At 33.5% G+C, this 22,870-nt stretch overlaps 3 protein-coding genes across 3 annotated transcripts; all 3 read left to right on the top strand.

The window, feature by feature from the left end:
* The first annotated feature begins 1,588 nt into the window (after positions 1-1,588).
* LOC109817147 (SNF2 domain-containing protein / helicase domain-containing protein / F-box family protein) lies at positions 1,589-7,909 on the top strand. The gene is made up of 9 exons (XM_020382348.3): positions 1,589-2,138; positions 2,705-5,305; positions 5,398-5,605; positions 5,710-5,964; positions 6,073-6,132; positions 6,225-6,355; positions 6,742-6,856; positions 7,052-7,205; positions 7,512-7,909. Exons 1-9 carry the CDS (start codon positions 1,711-1,713, stop codon positions 7,517-7,519), a joined length of 3,960 nt encoding a protein of 1,319 aa, XP_020237937.1. The 5' UTR covers positions 1,589-1,710; the 3' UTR covers positions 7,520-7,909.
* A 9,269-nt stretch (positions 7,910-17,178) lies between these two features.
* On the top strand, positions 17,179-18,646 carry LOC145952341 (uncharacterized). The gene is made up of 4 exons (XM_083064687.1): positions 17,179-17,788; positions 17,882-18,170; positions 18,322-18,487; positions 18,593-18,646. Exons 1-4 carry the CDS (start codon positions 17,179-17,181, stop codon positions 18,644-18,646), a joined length of 1,119 nt encoding a protein of 372 aa, XP_082920813.1.
* Positions 18,647-20,230: 1,584 nt separating this feature from the next.
* Positions 20,231-21,208, top strand: LOC109817143 (putative mitochondrial protein AtMg00810). Its single transcript, XM_020382343.2, has one exon. It carries the CDS (start codon positions 20,231-20,233, stop codon positions 21,206-21,208), a length of 978 nt encoding a protein of 325 aa, XP_020237932.2.
* The last annotated feature ends 1,662 nt before the right edge of the window (positions 21,209-22,870 follow it).

Raw genomic sequence — 22,870 nt, 5'->3', positions numbered from 1 at the left:
GTCTTAGCTCTCGGGGCATCCCGAGGTTGTGAACTGTTGCGTTATCCTACTGACTTCTAGTTGCTACCATCTTAATTTAGGGTCGAGAACCGTTTGGTTTCGGCCCCATGGTGGGCGCCAAAATGTTCCTGTGTAGAAACACTCCTCTTGTCGCTCCTTCTTCGTGGTCTTCTAAGTCTTTGGTGCCGACCGAATACTATCTTCAAAGGGTGGGGAGGGTACCTGCAAAGGCACTCCGATGATCAAGTAAGTGTTCGGTATAGAGCAATAAAGGCTTTTATACTAGATAAATCGTACCTCTTTTCTATCCCATCACCTGTGTATTTATAGTGACATATTTGGGTCTGGTGGGTCTTTTGTCTTGGGAGATGGGTAATACCTTGGTTAACCTTGATCTTTCTTAATTAGACGTGATAATCATTGTGTAATGGATATCCTAATCTGCCATATGTTTCCTGTGAGTTGACATTCTTTGAGTCTTCGGCCAAGCTGTTAGCCAAAGAGGTGTTCGGTCGTGCTCATGGCCGAAGGAGGGTTCGGCCAAGCTTAAGGCCGAAGGGGGGTTCGACTAAGCTTAAGGCCGAAGGGGTATTCGGCCATATTTAAACCCGAAGGGGTGTTCGATCATGCTCTAAACCGAGGGGGTGATTTGAGCGTTTCCCTTTGATGCTCTTTTGCCCAGTTTTGGAGTGCTTCCTTCCCCTTTTAATTGTGAGAAAAGTATTCAGCTATCCCTAAGGCCGAAAAGGGGTATTCGGCCAAGTTCAAGACCGAAGGGGTAACGTAGGTGGAGAGTTCGTCGGTTTAGATGCTTCTCTCGGCCTAGGATCCAGCCAAGGGAGGTGTTTACTAGTACAGAAATATTTTCTTGATCCACCATATTCACTACTAGGGTAGGAGAGGGAGCAAACCAAGTTTAACTTTTTTTATTTTAATTTTATTTTTTATAATTGACGGAAGGTTAAGTTCTTTTCAAGTCTGTTCTGAACCATTTCCATGTAGCAATTTGTTGCCCTTGGCATAAGAGGGCAACATTTAATTTTTGTTTTTCATGCACGTGGGGTTGTTGAGGGTCTAACTCGAGGGTTGGTGTGCGGAGGCCAATTTCACTTAGAATCTTGAGCATAATTTTTGTGAATCTTTCCAACAAACAGTGGTAGTGGGGATTGATTCACAAAATAAAATGGCCCAATAAGATTGTTTCTTCGATTACTTGTTTTTCTCTTTTTTTTTTAACATCTAATCATTCATTAAACAACCCAATATCCTTCATATTACTATTATTATCTTGGTAATTATTCTCATAATCATTGCAAATTAGGCTCTGAATGTTCTTCTCCAATAGCTATAGTGATCACATTTTTCTTTTCACAAATGAAGAATCTCATACTCCACATAGTAGATAGTACCAATGATCACTAATACCGATCAAGCCAACAACCATCTTAAGAAGTTTGATGGGATATCGAATATTCTTCCTTGGCACAGAGGGCCCACCAACAGACACAAGTTACTTTATACTATAGTAACTAGTCAAACTAAAACGACGTCGTTTTGTATCCTATTGAATTTTTATCTGTTGGCGTTCTCTCTTTCCTCCGCTTTCTTTTTCTTCTCTTCAGAAACCTGCAAATCCCGAACCCCCTAATTTAATCTCTCCGGTTCGGTACGGTTCGGTTTGGCCCGGTTCGGTTCCTTCCACCAACGGCAATGACCAGCACCAGCACCTTCGCGGACCACAAACTCTGCGGTTTCCTCTGTGCGGTTCTCACAGTCAATAATCAGAGCGACGACGCCCCACGCTTCGGCGAGCGCTGCGAGGTCTTCGGCGACGGCGGCGAGGTCGGTTTCCGGACCCGAAGCGGCGTCGTTTTGGGTGCGCTCGATTCGCCGCAATGCGGAGGCTCCAAATCGAAGCGCACGAACAAGATCGGGATGGTGAACGGGAGCGTGAGCGTGGTTCACCAGCTCGACGCTATGGTCACCCGCAAGTGCACCGAAATCGATGCTCGCGTCGTGTGCGTTGACGCGCCTAGGGTTGTGCTCCTCGTTGACGTGTATCTCCCAATTCAGGTCTGGAGCGGCTGGCAGTTTCCGCGATCCGGGGCCGTCGCCGGCGCCGTTTTTCGCCATTTGAGGTTGGCGTCTTTCTCGCCGTTGAATTCGATTGTATTGTGTTGAGGAAATTGTTTGGTACAATTTACTCCCTCGTAACATTGCATTGCATTGTGTAGAGAACAATTTTAATCAATTCTGCATAATAGTTTCTCAAATTGTACTTATTTGTTCCCGGTTTTAGCCTGCATTTGTTACTGCATGTTTGGTTTTCAATTTTTCTGTGAGATCTTTTTGGTAAAATATGTATTCTTAGAAGTTTCATGTTACAAAGTTTATCATTCTATCAAACTTAAAACCTATTTGGATACAATCTATAAGTACATTTGAGAGTTTCTATACTGAAAATAAGGTTTTTTTTTTTTTTTTTGAAGCTCTCAAAAACATTTCTAAATTTGTATCTATACAGACTCTGAATCCCATCTATATTTTTTAAAATGGTCATACTAGTTCACTCGCCCGTTATATTCTCAGAGTTATGTAATAGTCATTTAACTTGACTAATCTAGTCCCTTTGTTTTCCTGTGTGGACATACTTGACATATATCTTTGACTGTCTTTGTTTGCTAACAGTTAAATGCTTATGCAGCTGTGATTGGGATGAGAGAAGTTCAATGCTTTCATCTCCAGACTATTGTAGGAAGGTTTGTGCAGCTAATGAAAAGATTTCAAACCTTTCTGATTGTCATGTACTTGGCTGCACGCTTCATTCCCGTGCGAGCAGTTCCTCAAAGAAAACACTATTTGAACTTCATGAAATTTTTAAGACACTGCCTGGTGTAGGAAAACGGGAGATGACTGATAGTCCCAAGATAATGCCAATAGAAAACAGTGGTGAATTAGGCATTTGGTCGATACCTGATGACATTTTGACTAAAATTTTAGCTTCCCTGGGTCCGATGGACCTCACAAGGGTTTCTGCAACATGTCGTCATCTAAGATCCTTGGCTGCTTCAGTAATGCCGTGTACAAAGTTAAATCTGTTTCCTCATCAGCGGACAGCAGTTGAGTGGATGCTGCATCGCGAGCGGGGTGCTGAGCTTTTGCCACATCCTTTATTTGTACCTCTCTCAACTGATGATGGCTTTAGTTTCCATGTAAATACTGTATCAGGTGAAATTGTCACTGGGGAAGCTCCAACTGTCAAGGATTTTCGTGGAGGAATGTTTTGTGATGAGCCTGGATTGGGTAAGACTGTAACAGCTCTCTCTCTTATTATGAAGACACGAGGTTCATTGGCTGATCCACCAGATGGGGCACAGCTAGTCTGGTGTCAACATAATGGTAATCAGAACTGTGGTTATTATGAGATCAGTGGTAATAACATCACTGGTTGTACTACCTTGGGTAAAAGGGATGGGTGCCAAGATGTCAGTAGAACTAATGATAACCATGATAGTTCCTCCAAAAGAGTGAGATTGACAGATCCAGAGCAGCAAATCACTACACTTCATGGTTCATGTCTCCTGGAAGAAAACAAATCACCTGTAGCTGCATCCTTTAAGGAATCAATGCATTCAAATCGGCTCACTAGGAGTTTGAGTTGCATAAAGAAAAACCTACTTTTCACTTATGATGAGGAAGCTATGAATTCCAAGGAAAAAGAATTTGGTGAAGGATTAGTTAAAGCAAAGCATGCATCAGAGACTGCATCTCTTGCATCTCAAAACAAGCTAGTTAGTGCTTCTTATGGATGTGGACAGAGTTACAAGTTGCCTAGGAAGACTAAAGGTGATGGTTTGGAGTACAGTGATACATGGATTCAGTGTGATGCATGTCACAAGTGGCGAAAGCTTGAAGACAATAGTATGGCTAATTCTAGCTCAGCATGGTTCTGTAGTATGAACACTGATCCTTTCTATCAAAGTTGTAGTGTCCCTGAACAAAATTTTTCTCATAGCTGTGAGATAACACACTTCCCAGGGTTTCACTTGAAAGGAACTTGTGGTGGTGAGAAACAAAATGTTTCTTTTTTCACTAACGTGCTTAAGGAGCACTACTCCATGATAGATGTGCGAACAAGGAAGGCCCTCACATGGTTGGCTAAAATTCCGACATACAAGCTTGCAGGAATGGAAGCAAATGGCATAAGGGGTCCTATTTTAGACAATTGTTCTGCACCTAATGGACATTGCAATGCATTTCACAAAATATTTCAAGCATTTGGCCTCCTAAAGAGAGTAGAGAAAGGTGTGTGCAAGTGGTACTACCCACAAAATCTTAACAATTTGACTTTTGATGTGGCTGCCCTTGGCATGGCTCTCTGTGAGCCACTAGATTTTGTTAGGTTATACTTGTCAAGAGCTACCCTGGTAGTTGTTCCAGCAAACTTGGTTGATCATTGGAAAACACAAATAGAAAAGCATGTCAGTCCTGGTCAATTGCGGGTTTATGTTTGGACCGATCATCGGAAGCCTTCTGTGCATTGTCTTGCATGGGATTATGATGTTGTGATCACTACTTTTAGCCGTTTGAGTGCAGAATGGGGCCCACGCAAGAGGAGTGTTTTGATGCAAGTGCACTGGTTTAGGATAATTTTAGATGAGGGGCACACTCTTGGGTCAAGCCTGAACTTAACAAACAAGTTGCAAATGGCTATTTCATTGATAGCTTCAAACCGATGGATACTAACAGGAACTCCAACACCGAACACTCCTAACAGCCAACTTCCACATCTACAACCATTGCTAAGGTTCCTTCATGAAGAAGCTTATGGACTGAATCAAAAGTCATGGGAAGCTGGTGTGCTTAGGCCATTTGAAGCAGAGATGGAGGAAGGAAGGTCTCGTTTGTTATGTTTACTTCATAAATGCATGATTAGTGCTAGAAAGACAGATTTACAAAGCATTCCAGAATGCATCAAGAAAGTTGTTTATCTAGATTTTAATGAGGAGCATGCTAGAAGTTACAATGAATTGGTACTCACTGTACGACGTAATATATTAATGGCTGATTGGAATGATCCTTCCCATGTTGAGAGTCTACTGAATCCAAAACAGTGGAAATTTCGTAGTGCAACTTTAAAAAATGTCAGGCTTTCATGCTGTGTTTCTGGACATATTAAAGTTACACATGCTGGAGAAGATATTCAAGAAACAATGGACATGCTAGCACAAAGTGGTCTAGATCCTACTTCAGGAGAGTATAGCTCCATAAGATTTATTCTCTTGTATGGTGGTCACTGTGTCAGGTAGTAACTATGTCTTATTCTTTCTTGTGATTCTAATTTTCTTCCAGTTGTTGCTGCTTATAATTCTTTTTCTTTTTAAATAAATTGTGAAGGTGCAAGGAATGGTGCCGCCTTCCGCTTGTTACACCATGTCGGCATCTGTTGTGCCTTGATTGTGTTTCTATAGACAATACAAAGTGTACTTATCCTGGCTGTGGTAAATTGTATGAGATGCAGAGTAGATTGGCCAGACCTGAAAATCCTAACCCAAAGTGGCCTGTACCCAAAGATCTTATTGAGCTACAACCTTCATATAAGCAGGCATGGTTAATGAAGAACTGAATTGCGTTCACATTCATCTTCCCCTTTCCCCTCTTTTTCTGTTTTACAATTCTAACATGTAATGTGGATTGTTGAATAACCAGGATAATTGGGATCCTGATTGGCAATCTACATCTAGTAGTAAAGTCTCCTATCTCGTCCAGAGGTTGAAAGCTTTGCGTGGAACTGATGAAGGAACAAACTTGAATGCTGACAATAGCAATGAAGCGATGCATATTGAGAAAGGTGTCAGAAATGTTCAGAAATATTCTATGAGCAGCACAAAGACCAATTTGAACCCTGAGAAAGTTCTGATATTTTCTCAATTTCTGGAGCACATACATGTCATTGAACAGCAGGTGGTTTTTCTGTGTGATCTTTTGTGAATAATTTCTATATTATTTTTTGACATCTGCAGATCCTTTTGCAAACGATCAAACTATTAAATTTGGATTTCTCTTTGGCAGTTGACTGTTGCTGGTATCAAATACACTGGAATGTATAGCCCAATGCATTCCAGCAACAAGGTATAATGTTGGAATTCTCTGCTACTGTTTCTGAAAATTTAAATTTACTTTTGTTTTCTGACCTTTGGTTAATTTACCTTTCCCTTTTCCAGAAAAAGTCACTAGCCATGTTCCAGCATGATTCAAGTTGTATGGCTCTTGTGATGGATGGAAGTGCTGCATTGGGTCTTGACTTGAGTTTTGTTACGCATGTATTTCTAATGGAGCCAATTTGGGACAGAAGGTTAATACATCAAACTAATCTAATTTTGCAAACAAAGTTATAAAATTAGATTTTTATTGCTTTTAAGGCTGGGGGATACATTGATTTTGAGACAAATTTAATATTATATTGTTTAATTATCTTCTTTTGTTGTGAGTGTAGTAAAATTTCCTGCAAATTATTTGCCCTAAATACTTTTGGCAATTAGAATTTTCTGGCCAGTGGGTGTGCGCCTAATATGCATCTTTTGTCTATTTTCTGTCTTGGGGTTCAATATGCAAACTGGAACTATGTTCTATGAAGTGATTTGGCAGTGAATCTTTTGATTGCCCAATTTGCTGACTTTGACTCAAATTGGCACCTTTGTCCAACTTAATAATTTCCTGGCATGACCAAAATTTTGTTAGTATGGAGGAGCAAGTAATTAGTCGAGCTCATCGCATGGGTGCTTCTCGTCCTATTCATGTGGAAACATTAGCAATGCGTGGTACCATTGAAGAGCAAATGCTGGACTTTTTACAGGTGAATCTTTATAAAGTGAATTCTGTTACTCCATCCTATTTTAGTTAAATACTTAACATAGGACTCAAATGCTGTTTTTGAAAACATTGTCATTCATGTATGTCACTGATAATTATCTTTTATTATTATTATTATTATTATTATTATTATTATTATTATTATTATTATACATGTTTCTATTTGATATTTAAACAGAATGCTGATAAATATAGAAGATCACCAATTAAGGATGCGGCTGAATCTGAAGATGATAGCAGGGGACGAGGCTACAGATCATTGCATGATTTTGCTGAAAGCAGTTATCTACTGAAACTTAGATTTGTGTATACTAATTCAGAAAGTCTAGAAGGTCTGTGCGTAGTGTTTTTCCTCAACTCTGTTTTTGTTAGGAAACATAGATTCAACAGAAGGATTAATAAAATTGCATTTGGGAAATTGAATGCGAGTAGTTTTTATCAATTTTTATTCTTTAACTGTTAGAATTTAATTAGAATATGTTGAATTACACTGTCTTCCAATATGTATTACCATGTAATTCAAAGTTATCAACTTTTATAGTAATTATTTGAAAAATCATATCTAACCTTGTAAAAATATTTATACTAACAATGTATCTAAATTAAAGTCTGCAATAATTTTTCCCCTTTTTCTTCAGGTGTTTGATTGATCAACATCAAGCAAGTACTGACTAATTTACTTTGAGCAAGTTCTGTGGACATCCTGAAAGTTTGCATGCTCTTGAATATGGTATTATTACTTTTTCCATATATAGTCTTAAGGTGCTCATCTAATGATGAGAGATGGTTCCAGATGCATTAGAGCTTAGAAACTATTCTTTTTGTAAAACATTTTTTGGCTATTTGCAGCATCTCTTCTGCTTGCATGTAATTAATGAGATACTAGAAGGATGCCTGCTTATTCTTTTGTAAAGGGTTAAGTGTAGTTGATTTGATGATCAAGTAGGCACAGTTTAGAGTCAAGAATTTGAATTGAAATTGATTGTTTGGATTATTGGAAAAAAATAAATGTTGCCCCCCGCCCTTGCTCTCAGCAGTAGATAATATTGAAAAATCGTAACCCCTGTCCCCAATAATTGGTGATATTTCTGTGTATGCTTTTATGACTATCGGTTTCATTCTATGCGGCTAATATTGGAATTATTTGTAATGAGCACAGTGCTTATTACTCAATAGAAAATTCAAGATACATTAGCAATTGTAGAGGGTGAAAAGGTTTCTGTTAAATTTATTTTCATGTTATCCTGAGGTTTTAATTGATTATGCTTTGTAGGTATGTTCCATCAGTCTTTTGCACTTCCGAACCTTGTTTTATTCGAAAACCAGTAAGATATATTTGCATTTGCATAGATTACTTTTGTTTTCACACATTTAAAATACATGTTTATAAAATTAACTTTTAACATTGATATAAACGTAATTAACGATTTAAGTTTTCTAAAAATGTTGAAAGAGTGAGAGTATTCAAGCAATAAAAATAAGTCAACTAAATTTTAACAAGTCTATTTAAGTCATTGTCTATAATGAACCAGGCCTAGTGGTGAGTGGTTGAGATAGTATGTACAATCTTTTATTTTTCTTATTACATTGTCATTATCAACCCATCATTTGAGTAAAGCCCACTAGCTAATGTAGATCATGTTTAACTCTTAAGAACCCATTGATGTTTTCTCTTGATCAAATAAAGGCAGCAACACTATTCACATTTAATCATAAACTTGTTAGACATGCAGCACATTTATCTGTCTGTCTATCTATCAATAAACCTTAAGTATTTCCATTTATTAATGGATTACCTATCATATACCCGTAGTTTGATTATTATTCTGTGCAGCTCTATCTCTCCCCATAGCTTTCCAATACCAAAGTTTCATCAAGAGAGAGAACCCATACCTGCAATTTTTTTTATAGGCAAAAAGAGAAATATGAATAGTACTGTTATATGTAGTGAGAAGAAAATAAGGGTAATAATCAATATGAAAATACGTCTAAAACAGAAGGTTGTCTCAAAAATCAAAATATTAGAAATATAACATAATTCAATCGACAATTGGTCTAGGGAGTAGTAAGCAATCATGATAATCGAAAAAATCATGCACCTGTTAAAGGTCACCTTCTAGCAGCCAAAACCATCAGAATGAACAAAATAAGCCACACACATGTAACAACAATACAGAAAACATTACATTAGATACCATTTCGAGACAACCCTAAACCCTTCTAATAAAGAAAACGCCATTGTGTCAAGTAACATAGACTCAACTCAATCAGAAAAAAAACATAATAAAGGATTTCACCATATACAGCTAAAACTCTAGTGTCATATATAGCTCTAGCCAACAGTCCAACACGTTTGTGTTCAGTCTAGAAGCTTTGTACCTTCGACATAAGAGAACAATTCCGCAGGAATTAGAAACTAAACTGAGCTAAATTAGTGATTGTGTTGTGTATCACATTCTCAGGCACAATGGTATGCATCGGTTCATTTTTCTTTTGTATTTGAGAAAAAAGATAAAAAAAAAAAACAAAGAAAATTGTTTTTGGGACAAGAGAAACTCTGGATTTACTTTCTTAATTTCACCACCTATTGTCTCATCAAAGGAGGATGTACTCTAAACCTAGATGTAACAGACAATTCAAACAATTGAAAAGCAATAATAGAAAACATTGTTACTTCAAATGTAAAACAATAATAACAAGAAAAGGAAGGACAATACAATACAAGAATGTTGGCTGTTATAATCAAATGTTGGCCGACTCTAATACAAAAAAAGCTAGACTTTTTCACGGTTTGCGTTGGAACCAAGGTCTCTATTAAGGGGGTGTGTTGAATTAAAATTTAATGTATTTTAAAGAATTTCTTTTATTGTAAAAAAGTCTCGTGGTATCAATCAATTTTTGGTGTATTGAATTAAAATTTAATGTATTTTAAAGAATTTCTTTTATAGTAAAAAAGTCTCGTGGTATCAATCAATTTTTTTTAAATATAAAAAAGTCATATAATATTCAGTTAAGACAATCAAATTTTTTTTAAGAGTAAGTCAAAATCTATTGATATTCAATTAAGATAATCATGAATTTTTTAGGAATTTATCAAAATATGATGGTATTTAATTAATTTTTTTTACTTAATTGTCTACACTCAAGTGTATGAAAGTGAATATGTTGGTTAGTATAACTTTATATATGTAATAAAATGTTTGTTAGGGGATACTAAAGTCAATTATTTGTCAAAAGATAAAAATAATTATTTATTAAAAAATGGAAAAATTATGTTGATTTTACTTTTCTTTCTTATTTATGTTAATTTTTTCAATAAATTTTGTGGATTGTAAATCCATGTTTCCATGTGATTTCTATAAACTCCTTGAAAATCTTATAATATAAATCAATTAGAATCTGAAATGCAAAGTCTTGATTAAAATTCAAGTTTTAAAAATATTTTTAAAAAATTATAAAAGTGTCATGATATTCTTACAAAGTATTTTAAAATTTATTAAAATTTACAAGACTTTTTCATGCTAAAATTATTTTTCAAAATCTTAATCCAATGCATTCCCTTAAATTTTTTTTATACTAGTTGCAGTACATCCACTTTTTAAAATTGGCATTCCATTGAGGTTGCTAGACTTACACTATATTGTCATTTAAGTATGTTGAGTTTAGTTTTAAAAATTAATTTAATTTAATGTTGGTTTGTGTGGCATTAAATTAAAATATTTAAAAAATTGAATTTATTTATTATCGACAAAGTTGATACAATTGTATGTATAAGTTGATACAATTGTATGTATAATTTTTAAATGGATTAAGTAAGTTTTTAATTCCTTTCATAATTTGATTTTTAATCCTTAAATTTTTCACCAATTTTTGGTCTTCCATTAATTTTCTATGACATAAATTAGCTCTTGAAGTTGGTTAAGTCTCTTTTATTAAGTGATGATATATATTAATAAATCATAATTAACTAGATTATTGATATTTATATAACTTTTTAATAGATGTTAAATCACATAACATGTATAATTTTACAATTTGCTTATAGTTATAAGAATGAAAAGTTGTTTTAATAACATCTTTTATTTTGAAAATGGAATGTTTGACTATAAATGAATAGAAAAATTTCAAGTGTCATGCAATTTAACATCTACTAAATCTTTATATGAAGATTAATAATTGAGTTAATAATAATTTATTAACATACATCATTACTTAATAAAATAAATTTATCCAAAAGAACTAATTTATAAGACAAAATTATTGAAGGACTAAAAGTTGACAAAATTTAAGACAAAATAAAATTTTAAAAAAGTTGAGAGTAAGGACTTATTTAACTCTTTAAATTTATCTTGTTAGTGTCAGTCAAGTTGATGCTTAATTTTGATTTTATTTTCTTTTATTGTCAGATAAGTCGACTATTATATGTTACTTTTATTTGTAGAGTCATTTTTTTTAGAAGGCTAAGCTTATGTTTATTATTCGTGATATTCATTATACCCATTTTTTTAATTGTAGATTCGTCCTTTCACTGGCTTGGCTGACCCTACATGATTTTTTTTAATTATATAGTCAACTTGTTAAATTATTAATAATCGGATGGTGTGATAATTATCTAACCCTAGAATAAAAATACTTTATAACTTCAGTTAAAATAAAAAATGGTCAACAAATATCTATGATAGTAGAAATTTCAATAATAACAATAATTTATAATTTTATGAGAGATTTTAATATTTTTGATGAAAAAATCTCTAATTTATTTGATAATTTAAAATGTTCTATCTTAGGGAATTTTAGGTGGTATATCGGATTATAATTTTAACAAGAGCATATTATAAAAAAAGTTTATGGAAAGAAATGTTTATTGGAAGATTATCTCCTGTTTTTGCTAATAAGGTAAGAGAAAGAATAACCCAAAATTATTGTAATACTCCTTTGCATGAATTAACTTATGGAAGAATCATTTCTACTACTAAAAATACTGCATTAGAAATCTGCAATAATATAAAATTAGAAAATCAAATAAAAAGGAATAAAAGAAAGTGGAATAAAAGAACTAGGTAATTTTTGTGCTTGAATATGAAAGATTAACTCCTCCTTCTTATATTAAAAGAAAGGTTACTAAAAAACAAAGATATTTTCTAGGAAAGTACCATAAATATTCCTTTAAGACTTTAAGAAAAAAGAAGCCTTTTAAAAAATAACACTCCAATTCAAAAATATAATAAAAGAAAGTCTAATATAGTTTGTTATAAATGTGGTAGATATGGTCATAAAAAATAAATAAATTAAGCATGAGTGAATAAGAATTAAAAGAAAAAATTTCTTAATACTCTTATATGAAACATCATATTCTGAAAGTAAATGAAGAAGAAATAGCTCAAGTAAGTCAAGAAACTAGTTCTGATAAAAAAGGAAATTTTTTTATTATGATTCATAAAATTGTGCATGTTTTTATAGAATAAATGTAATAAAATTTGAAACCAAATTAGCCTTAGAAATGGTTGATAAAATAATAAATGAAGAAGAACAATTAGAATATTTAACAAAATTAAAAAATATACTTTAGAAGAAAAAGAAGCAGAAAATTCTTTAAAAAAATGATGATAAGTTTGATGGATATGATTTCTTGAATATATTAAAGAAAACAATAGTACAAGAGAGACAAGTTAAAATTTCAGATTTATAAAAAGATGTTAACCACCTAAAAGAAAAAATAGTGTAGTTAAAACATGAAATGAATGAATTAAAAGAAAAAGATTGGATACAAGATATTCAAATTTTACAAATAACTGAAAAGAAAAATGAAAAGGTCATAATACAAGAAGAAAAAGTTAATCAAATAAAAATACTACAACAAAAATGGTTAGTGAAAGTGTCATTAAAAATTGGTAAGACTTCTCATAAAAATTTTAGTGCTCTAATAGATTCTGGAGTTGATTTAAATTGTATAAGAGAATGACTAATACCTACACAATTTTATGAAAAGACTATTCAAACTCTTATTATGGCTAATCACGAAAACTTAAAGGTAAAATATAAATTACCCGTGGCTAGTATTTGTAATAAAGGAAAATGCTTTAAAAATAATTTTATATTAACACCTGATATTAGTGAAGAAATGATTTTAGGAACTCCATTCTTAAATCAAATATATCCTTTTGAAGTTTCAAAAGAGGGAACAAGAACTGATAATCTTATTTTTGAATTCATAAAACCTATGAGAAAAAAAGGAAATTTTAGAAATAAAAGATGTTAATGAAAACAACTTTATAAAAAGAAAAAAAATTAAAAATAATCAAATATTATACTTACAACATGAAATAAAATATAAAATGACAGAAGAACAATTAAAAATTTCACTAATAATAAAACAATTTGAAGAATAGAAGAAGGGTTTGTAAAATAAGTTTGTGTTGAAATTCCTAATGCTTTTTGGGAAATGATTTTTTTATATGGTAGAATTACCTTATAAAAAAGGTTTTCTTAAAAACAAAATATAAAATAACGCTAAACTAGTATAATTAAATAAAGAAATTATAGAATATTGTAGAAAAGAAATAAAATCCTTTTCAGATAAAAAAATAATTAGACTTAGTAAATTGCCTTGTAATTGTGCTGCTTTTTATGTGCAAAATGCTTTTGAATAGAAAGAGGAGAACTGAGGATGATGATAAATTATAAACCTCTAAATAAAGTGTTAAAATAGATTAGATATTCCTTACCTAATAAAACTGAGTTAATTAATAGAATATGCCAAACAACAATATTCTCTAAATTTGATATGAAATCTGGATATTACCAAATAAAATTAAAAGAAGAAGACAAGCGTTTGCCGTTCCTTTTGAACATGTTAAATAGAATGTGATGCCTATGGAATTAAAAAAATGCTCCTTTTGAATTTCGAAACACAATGAGTGATATAATAAATCCTTATGCACAATTTGCTTTAGTATATATTGATGATGTGCTAATGTTTTCTAATTCTATGGAACAACATATAAAATATTTAAATATCTTTAAAAATGTTATTAAGAAAAATGGAATGGTTATTTCAAAAAAGAAAATAAAAATAACCAAACAAAAATAAGATTTTTAGGACATGAGATTTACCAAGGAATGATTACCCCGATTAAAAGAAGTATAATAATAAAATAAAAGATAAAAATCAATATTTACAAAGATTTTTAAGATGTTTTAATTATGTGGCATATTTTATTCTTAAGGTTAGAAGAGTTTGTAAACCCCTTTTTAATAGGCTTCATAAGGATCCAAAACCTTGGACTTATGAATTAACTTAATCAATAATAAAAAAATGCTTAGTTAAAACCTTGTCTTGTTTAGGAATTCCTCATCCAGAACCCTTAATGATTGTTGAGACAAATGCCTCAGATAAAATTAAAGAAAAATTTGTCTAAGCAAATAATTAGATTCCATTGGGGAGTTTGGGTAGAATCTCGACTTAAATATAACTATTGAAAATGAATTTTTAAGTATTGTTCTGCTTGTTCAAAAATTTCAAAGTGATTTAATAAATAAAAAAATTCCTTTTAAGAATTAACTGCAAATCAACAAAAGAAGTTTTAGAAAAGGATGTTAAAAATATTGTTTCAAAACAAATATTTGTTAGATGGCAAAGTCTCCTTTCTTGTTTTAATTTTGAAATATAATTTATAAAAGGAAAAAAATAGTTCTTTACTTGAATTTTTAACTTGTGAATTCTTGTAGGAAATTCCCTTAAAAAATGAAGCCCTACATGAAGCCTATGTACTCTCACACCCTCTAAAAGCTTATCTCTAGATGACTTTACCCCTCCATAAGAAAAGTCCACTACTAAGACCAAAAAATTATCAGCCACTCTAAATACTTTTATAACTACCACCAATTCTTTTTTCATATTAAAACCCTCATCCTTTAAAAATCTTGAAAAAGTTCCATAATTACTCCCACCATTAGATTTCGATATAAAAATCACTTGTCAAAAACTAGTTACCCTAGAACTAGAATTAGAAAATCTCAAACCACTAGAAATCATTAAAAGGTTATCCCCTCCTGACTAGAGTTGAATACCTAAAAATCAAAGCCTAGAAAAGAACAAGAGGTTTTACTAGTTTATTTTAATTGACATTGGATCTGTAAAGATCACTCTAGAAACAAATAAAAGGAATTTTCTCATTGTCAATTGTTCTAAACTTAAAATAATTAAAGTTCTAACATTTTCATATTGGAATCAATATCCTTTTACTGAAAAGGGTTTTTCGAGACCCTTTGCTCCTTCCTCTTATAATTACTTTGCTTACCAAGAGGCCTAGTAGAAGATTCTTTTTGAAAAGAACCCCAAACATTCATGGCATATTAGTTTTAAAAATGAATTACTTTTTCAATTACCTTCTTGGTTTTTGGATTGATTTCTATTTATAGGACCAATAAGAGTCATCTTACCACTTAAAATTGTAAAATATTATGATAATTTCAAGGCATTAACTCCAAAAATGCCTACCCTTTGAAACTTTTCAACTTCTGCTCAACCATGGGAGTAAGTTGGTTGTTTCAACACATTTATGAGTTGCACAAACACTTGAAGATTCCCTATCCATAAAGCCTTTACCTAAAAGTAAAAGCTTTTTGGTGGAAAAAATTTAATATAGAATTTCTTGAATCCAGGTTCAAGGTTTAAAGGACCCTATATCTACTTTAAGTCCTTTTGTATCACCTAAAAAGACTGCAATGGTAAAAAAGCAAGCCCCTATTGAATTTTCTTTAGAAGCCAATTCTAAAGAAGAGATTAAGAAAATTTATTAGAGGCCCTTTCTTCGTTGGATTCTAAAGATGAACAAGAAATAAAGGACTCTTTGAGATCTGTTTGTGGACTCTTTGATTATAAATACCTTGTAATTTGAGATGAAGAGACATAACTCTCTTGAGCCTTAAACGCTCTTCTTTGTCAATCCCTCCTAGCATAAGCCTAAGCACCTAAGCCTTCTTCCTTTCCTACTTTGTAAGTATTCACATTTAAATAAATAAAGTTTGTTTAATTATTATTTTCTTTCCTCTTTATTTTAATTATCTTTTTCTTTTGCTTTATTTATTGCACATCTGATGCCATTTGGTATCAGAGCCTAATCAAAAAAAAATTCCGTTGTAATGAGTGTATTCTTCTAAATATTTCATATTTTTGTGATCTAAGAAAGTTTATATTGGCTAAGAATTTTTATTAATCTTGATTTTTTTTCTCTACTTGTTAAATAATTAAGTTTTTGAAAACTATTCTTTTCCTAAAGAAAACCTTTTGTTAATCAAACCCATCCTAGGGGAAGGTTAGTATAGTGTTTGGTTAGTCGGTGTAGGTTGTAAGTTTAGAGAAGTGATAGTAAACCCTGTGGTGGTCCCACTAGGTCTAAGTCCTCGACCTTAAGATGTCTAGATTAATAAAAATGTTGTCTAAAGAAAAAATAAAAGGTCGAAGAAAACTTATTTTGGAACAAGAAGGAAAAACTAATTCCAATATACTTCAACATGAATTAATAATTCTAGAAATAAAACATCCAATTTCTAAATGGACCTCTAAGTTAGAGATATCCTCCATGATATTTTTAAAACTGAATATGCAATTAAAATAGTAGAAAAGAAAGTTGAATGAAAATTAAGTCATGAATCCATACCATTAATTTCTAAACACCTAATCGCAAAACATATTAAAAGTTATAGATACCATCGCATAGGATCTATTCAAGTACCCATCAAAACCCTTGTTTAGGCTAGGAATGGACACCCCTATATTTATAGCTTTAAGGGATAATAGGCCAATAAAACTTGAAAACCAAATTGTGGCCATGTTTGAAACAAATTCACATCAAGGTCCCGTCTATATAAATAATTACCCAAATTATTCAATATCTATTAAAAGCTTTCATAATATTACTAATAATATTATGTTAGGTATAAAAATGCTAGAAGAAGAATGAAACAAAAATTTGTTTCCAATTATTATAATATATAGAATATACTATAAAGTGATGAAAACTCAATTAGCCCCTTAATACACATGGTCAAATTAGTCAAATTAATTTCCAACTAATTAGCATTTGTTACGGTGCCAACTACTTACTTATCTTTAGCTGCTGTTTATTTTGTTTCCTTATTTCCAGCTCTGTTGCTTTCTTTCCGTTTTTAAGTTTCAAGTATATATGTAACCCTTGGCTGGTTCCTCAATCAATAAGATTAATTTTCTATTCATTCAGATTTCAATTGTCAATTTATTATGGTATCAGAGCTCTCTTAGAGAGAGCTCTGCTGCGCGCATCAATGGCTAATACAACCACATACCCCTATTCTGTGCAAGATGCACAGAATGCATCGAATTCGCTATATATACATCCAAACGAGAGTCCCTCCACCGTCCTTGTTTCACCACCGCTCACAGACAGGAATTATCACAGTTGGTCTCGTGCGATGAAGATGAGCTTGTTGACAAAGAACAAGTTGGGATTCGTTGACAGCACGATTGCAGAACCACCAAAGGAAAATGCAGTTTTTCCTTTCTGGGAACAAGGCAACATGCTTGTTCTTAGCTGGCTAATAAAGTCGATGAGCATGGAAATTGCGCAATCCATTCTTTGGAGTGAGAAGGCTTCAAATGTGTGGAAGGAACTCCGTGAACGCTTTTCCCATGCTGATCTGTTCAGAATCTCAGAAATTCAAGAGGAAATCTTCAGCCAGAGGCAAGGTGATGACTCTGTCTCAAAATTTTACACTGCACTAAAAACTCTTTGGGATGAATTAGATATTCTGAATCCCCTTCCTGTTTGTACATGCAACCCTAAATGTTCATGTGTTGCAATCAAGAAAATTGAAGAGGAGCGAAATAAAAATCAAGTAGTTAGATTCCTACAAGGGCTGAATGACCAATATTCAGGTGTTAGATCACAATTGATGCTCTTAGATAATCTTCCCAATGTGAACCGAGTTTTTGCGCTGGTTGCTCAACAAGAATGAAAATTTGCCACAGAGAATGCTTCTGTGCCAAAGGCTCTTATTGTGGCCAGTGATGATGCGTCACACTCGAAGAGAAATCAAGGGAATGGTAATGGTTGGAATAACAGATACACTTCCAAGAAATGTTCATGGTGCAGAAAAATGGGTCACACAATTGACTTTTGTTACAGGAAACATGGTTTCCCTGCTATTTTTAAGTTCAAAAATTCCAAAAACATTGTTCCAAGATCTGCAAATATGTTGATTACCGAAGAAAATGAGACCAACTGTCCAGAAGATTCATCAGGAAAAGACACAAGAAAGTGCGTGGTTTGGTTTTACTGCAAACCAATATCAGAATTTATTAGCTCTGCTGCCACAACAAGATCAGAGGGACTCCACACAGCATACTGCTCATGTGAATGCTTTTACTAATTCAAATCCAACAAGCAATGGTAATGTACTAATCTCTAGATGGATCCTGGACACTGGTGCCACGGACCACATCTCAAATTCCCTCAGTTACTTTACTGCATACAAGAACATACCACCTATCAAAGTATCCCTGCCCAATGGAATCTTAGAGTCAGCCACCGTTTCTGGCACAATTCATCTTTCATCTAGTTTTGTTTTGACTGATGTTTTATTTCTGCCAAGCTTCAAATTCAATCTGATATCAGTTACAAAATTAATTCAAACCCTTCATTGTAAACTGACTTTCCTTGATGACATTTGTTTAATACAGGATTCCAATGCTTGCAAGATGATTGGCATAGCTAAAGCAGAAAGAGGCCTATAAATTTTCACACAAACAGTCGAGTCTTCTCAATCCTCTATTTATAGCACCATTTCAGAAAATTTTTCTTGTAATTTTCCTTCTAGTTTGCCCAATTTATGGCACTATAGGTTGGGTCATCCGTGTTTTGATAGAAGTCAAGCAGTTAGTGAAATGTTTCCTTTCATTTATTGTAATAAAAATCATGTTTGTGATATATGTCATATTGCAAAACAAAGAAAGCTGAGTTTTCCTTTAAGTTCTTCCTTTACCACTACAATATTTGAACTGATTCATGTTGATATTTGGGGTCCAGTTTCTGTTATGTCCATACATGGTCATTCTTATTTCCTTACCATAATGGATGACTACTCTAGACACACTTGGATTTATTTGCTAAAGAATAAGGCAGAAGTGAAACCTTTAATTCAAGCCTTTTGTGCTTTGGTGGAAAACCAGTTTCAAACCACAGTCAAAACCATTAGAACCGATAATGGTAAGGAGTTCAAATTTGACCAATTTTATGCTACAAAAGGAATAGTTCACCAAACGAGTTGTGTAGAAACTCCTCAACAAAACTCCATAGTAGAAAGAAAACACCAGCATATTCTTAAAGTTGCTATAGCCTTATTATTTCAAGCTAACCTTCCCAAAGTATTTTGGTCTTATGCAGTTACGCACTCAGTTTATCTCATCAACAGAATCCCTACACCAGTCTTAGATAACAAGTGCCCTTATCAGCTACTATATAAATGTCTTCCTGACCTGACCCAACTCAAGGTCTTTGGTTCACTTTGTTTCTCCTCCACACTTGTTAGTCATAGGACTAAATTTGATCCTAGAGCCACAAGGTGTATATTTCTAGGATATAAAAGTGGCACAAAAGGTTATATTGTCTATGATCTCAAGACTAGAGAGCTATCAGTATCTCGGAATGTCGTCTTTCATGAAAATATTTTTCCATATCAATTGAAATCTCCTACCAACGCTACTTCCAACTTTAGTATTCCCTTGCCAACCTTTATTCCTACGGAACCTTTTGATTACACTCAACCACAAACTGAGTCAGAACTTGAAATACCACAAAATCCTCTTCTTGATAGTGAAATAATAGAAATAGTAACCACGCCACATAATCCTATACCAATACCACAATGTTCAACTAAGAGAATTATAAAGCCCCCTTCATATTTACAGGATTATCACTGCAACCTTGTTGCTGCCACTGCTGTGCCACATCAATCTTCAAGCAAAGGTAATCTCTATCCTCTTTCTCAAGTTCTTTCCTATGATTGTTTGACACCTTCATATCGGTCTTTTGTTATGAAAATCACCACCACACCTGAGCCCACTAGATATTCCGAGGCCGTCAAACATGAATGTTGGAGGATAGCCATGGATCAAGAACTAGAGGCATTGGCAAGAAATAATACTTAGGTCCTGGTTGATAAAACACCTGACAAAAACCTCATTGGTTGCAAATGGGTCTACAAAGTCAAGCACAAACAGGATGGGACAGTAGAACGACACAAGGCAAGGTTGGTTGTGAAGGGTTACACTCAAATAGAAGGTATTGACTTCATGGATACCTTTTCCCCTGTAGCAAAGATGACCACTCTAAGAGTTGTGTTAGCTTTGGCCTCCTCCAAAACTTGGTTCTTACACCAATTAGATGTAGATAATGCTTTCTTACATGCAAACCTAGAAGAAGAAATCTATATGGCTTTACCGCAACGTCTCTCGACTTCCAAGCCTAACCAGGTCTGTTTATTAAAGAAATCTCTCTATGGATTGAAGCAAGCTAGTCGACAGTGGTTCAATACTATCTCACGTGCTCTACAGGTTCTTGGTTATTCTCAAAGTCAAGCTGATCACACCTTATACACCAAGAAGACTGAGAAATCCTTCACCACTTTACTATTATATGTTGATGATGTGTTGTTAGAAGGAAATGACATTTCTGAGATCAATAAGGTCAAGCAGTCTCTTCATACACAGTTTTGCATTAAGGATCTTGGAGAAACCAAGTTCTTTTTGGGTTTAGAGATTGCGCGGTCCTCCAAAGGCATAGTGGTTAACCAACGCAAATATTCCTTGGAACTTCTATCAGACTCTGGTCTTCTCTGTTGTAAGCCAACGACAACACCTATGGATAGCTTAGTCAAGTTGGGAGCTACTATTGGCGAACCACTCTCTGATATCAACTCTTATAGAAGATTGATAGAAAGACTTCTTTATCTTACAACTACAAGACCAAACATAACTTTTGTGGTGAATCAACTTAGTCAATTCTTATCTGCTCCAACAAACCGGCATCAAGCAGCTGCTCACAGAGTCCTTCGTTATATTAAAGGCTCACCTTGGTGTGGCCTTTTTTATCCATCATCAAACACTCACAAGCTCACAGCATACAGTGACTCTGACTGGGCTGGTTGCATTGATTCTAGAAAATCAATTACTGGGTATTGTTTATACATTGGTTCCTCTTTAATCTCATGGAAATCGAAGAAGCAAACTACTATAGAAAGGTCTTCATGTGAAGCTGAGTATCGTGCACTTGCTGCAACAGTGTGTGAAGTACAATGAATCTTTTATCTACTGCAGGATTTACAAATTGTTGAGCCTTCTCTTGTATCACTCTTCTACAATAATCGCTCAACAATCCATATTGCTCGTAATCCCAGCTTCCATGAGCGTACAAAACATATTGAGTTGGATTGTCACATTGTTCGGGAGAAGCTCAACCAAGGCCTTATTCATCTTCTGCATGTCCCTTCAGCACAACAATTGGCTAACATTTACACAAAGCCTCTAACGCTTGCACAATTTAGATCTATTTTTTCCAAATTGGAAATGATTGATATACATTCTCCAGTTTGAGGGGGGCTAATACACATGGTCAAATTAATTTCCAACTAATTAGCATTTGTTACGGTGCCAACTACTTACTTATCTGTAGCTGCTGTTTATTCTACTTCCTTATTTCCAACTCTGTTGCTTTTTTTTTTTTTTTTTTTTTTTTTCGTTTTTAAGTTTCAAGTATATATGTAACCCTTGGCTGGTTCCTCAATCAATAAGATTAATTTTCTATTCATTCATATTTCAATTGTCAATTTATTACCCCTTGAGCATTATTAATGTTTCCAAAAGATGAAACTACTCTACTCCTGGTAAATCCATAAAAAGTAAATGTAGCGGTTCCAAAAATTTTAAAACATAATGAAATAACCGGTTGTTTAAATATATATGTGTGTGTGTGTGTGAGAGAGAGAGACAGTGATGGAAAACTTAAGACGAAATCGAATTGTTGTTTGCTTCTCTTCAAGTTCCACCTTAGATCTCTAGCTCCTTGATTCTCCTTAAGCTTTGTTAAAACTTCCAATGGAGGTAGAAACTTAAAGGTTCACCTTAGAAAGTGAAGAACATTCTCAAGTGGCACCACTCCTTGGAGGAAGATTAGTCACTTCAAAACTCACCAGATTCTTGTATGAAGAGGATAAGAGAATTGGATTGAAATTAAAGAGGTTTGAGACTTTTGAAAGAGAGAAAATTTAGAGGAAATTTCGGAATTCTCTCATATAATGCATCAAAAGTGTTTAAAAAATGAAGGAAAAGACTTATTTAGTGAGAAGATGGCTTGTGGTGCAAGCTAGGATAACTATGGCTCAAGGAGACTTATTTAGTGAGACAAGTTCAACCACTCATAACATTTCATTTGAATATTTTGATTTTAATAAATCAAAACATAACAAAGTAAGGTTTAGTTTTTAAATAACACAATAAATTGTAACATTACAATTTTTAAAATTAAGCAATAAATATATTATGACATAAGTTGTCTAAAAATCTAATAATCAAAATATCCTAGAGAATGTTGATGTTGGTCATTTTGTTCATCATGTGTTGGTTGTTGGTTTTCCATCATCCTATTGTTACTCTTGTGGGTATTTGTTTAGTTGTTGTTGCTGAGTGTTCAATTGTTGTTGTTGAAAAACATTTTGCATGGTAGGTGGTAAGAAAGAAATTACATCATTGACAAAGGTCTGAAATTGAGTCTAATACTGAGAATGCAATGTTTGAAATTGAGTTTGATACTAAGAGTGCATATGATGCATATGCTCCTCATTAGCTAATACTCTTTGTTTCAACTAAGTAATATTTTTTGAATTTTGAGACTGAATAGAAGATTCCCCTCACTAATGCATAAAGCTATCATCTCCAATGTCATGACTTTGAGCAAGATCTCCT

Source organism: Cajanus cajan, chromosome 10 (assembly GCF_000230855.2).
Source record: "Cajanus cajan strain Asha chromosome 10, NIPB_CcT2T_4, whole genome shotgun sequence".
Lineage (NCBI taxonomy): Eukaryota > Viridiplantae > Streptophyta > Magnoliopsida > Fabales > Fabaceae > Cajanus > Cajanus cajan.
Note: the sequence above shows the minus strand (reverse complement) of the source record. Positions and strands in the feature narration are given on the sequence as shown.

Bases quoted from the DNA above. Each gene is read 5' to 3' on its own strand.
- LOC109817143 (XM_020382343.2), top strand. From the start codon at position 20,231: ATGACCACTCTAAGAGTTGTGTTAGCTTTGGCCTCCTCCAAAACTTGG.
- LOC145952341 (XM_083064687.1), top strand. From the start codon at position 17,179: ATGGCTAATACAACCACATACCCCTATTCTGTGCAAGATGCACAGAAT. The intron at 18,171-18,321 runs GTGCGTGGTTTG...ACTAATCTCTAG, and splicing joins TCAGGAAAAGACACAAGAAA to ATGGATCCTGGACACTGGTG. The intron at 18,488-18,592 runs GTTTTATTTCTG...TGTTTAATACAG, and splicing joins CTAGTTTTGTTTTGACTGAT to GATTCCAATGCTTGCAAGAT.
- LOC109817147 (XM_020382348.3), top strand. From the start codon at position 1,711: ATGACCAGCACCAGCACCTTCGCGGACCACAAACTCTGCGGTTTCCTC. The intron at 6,356-6,741 runs GTTAATACATCA...AAATTTTGTTAG, and splicing joins GAGCCAATTTGGGACAGAAG to TATGGAGGAGCAAGTAATTA. The intron at 6,857-7,051 runs GTGAATCTTTAT...ATATTTAAACAG, and splicing joins AAATGCTGGACTTTTTACAG to AATGCTGATAAATATAGAAG.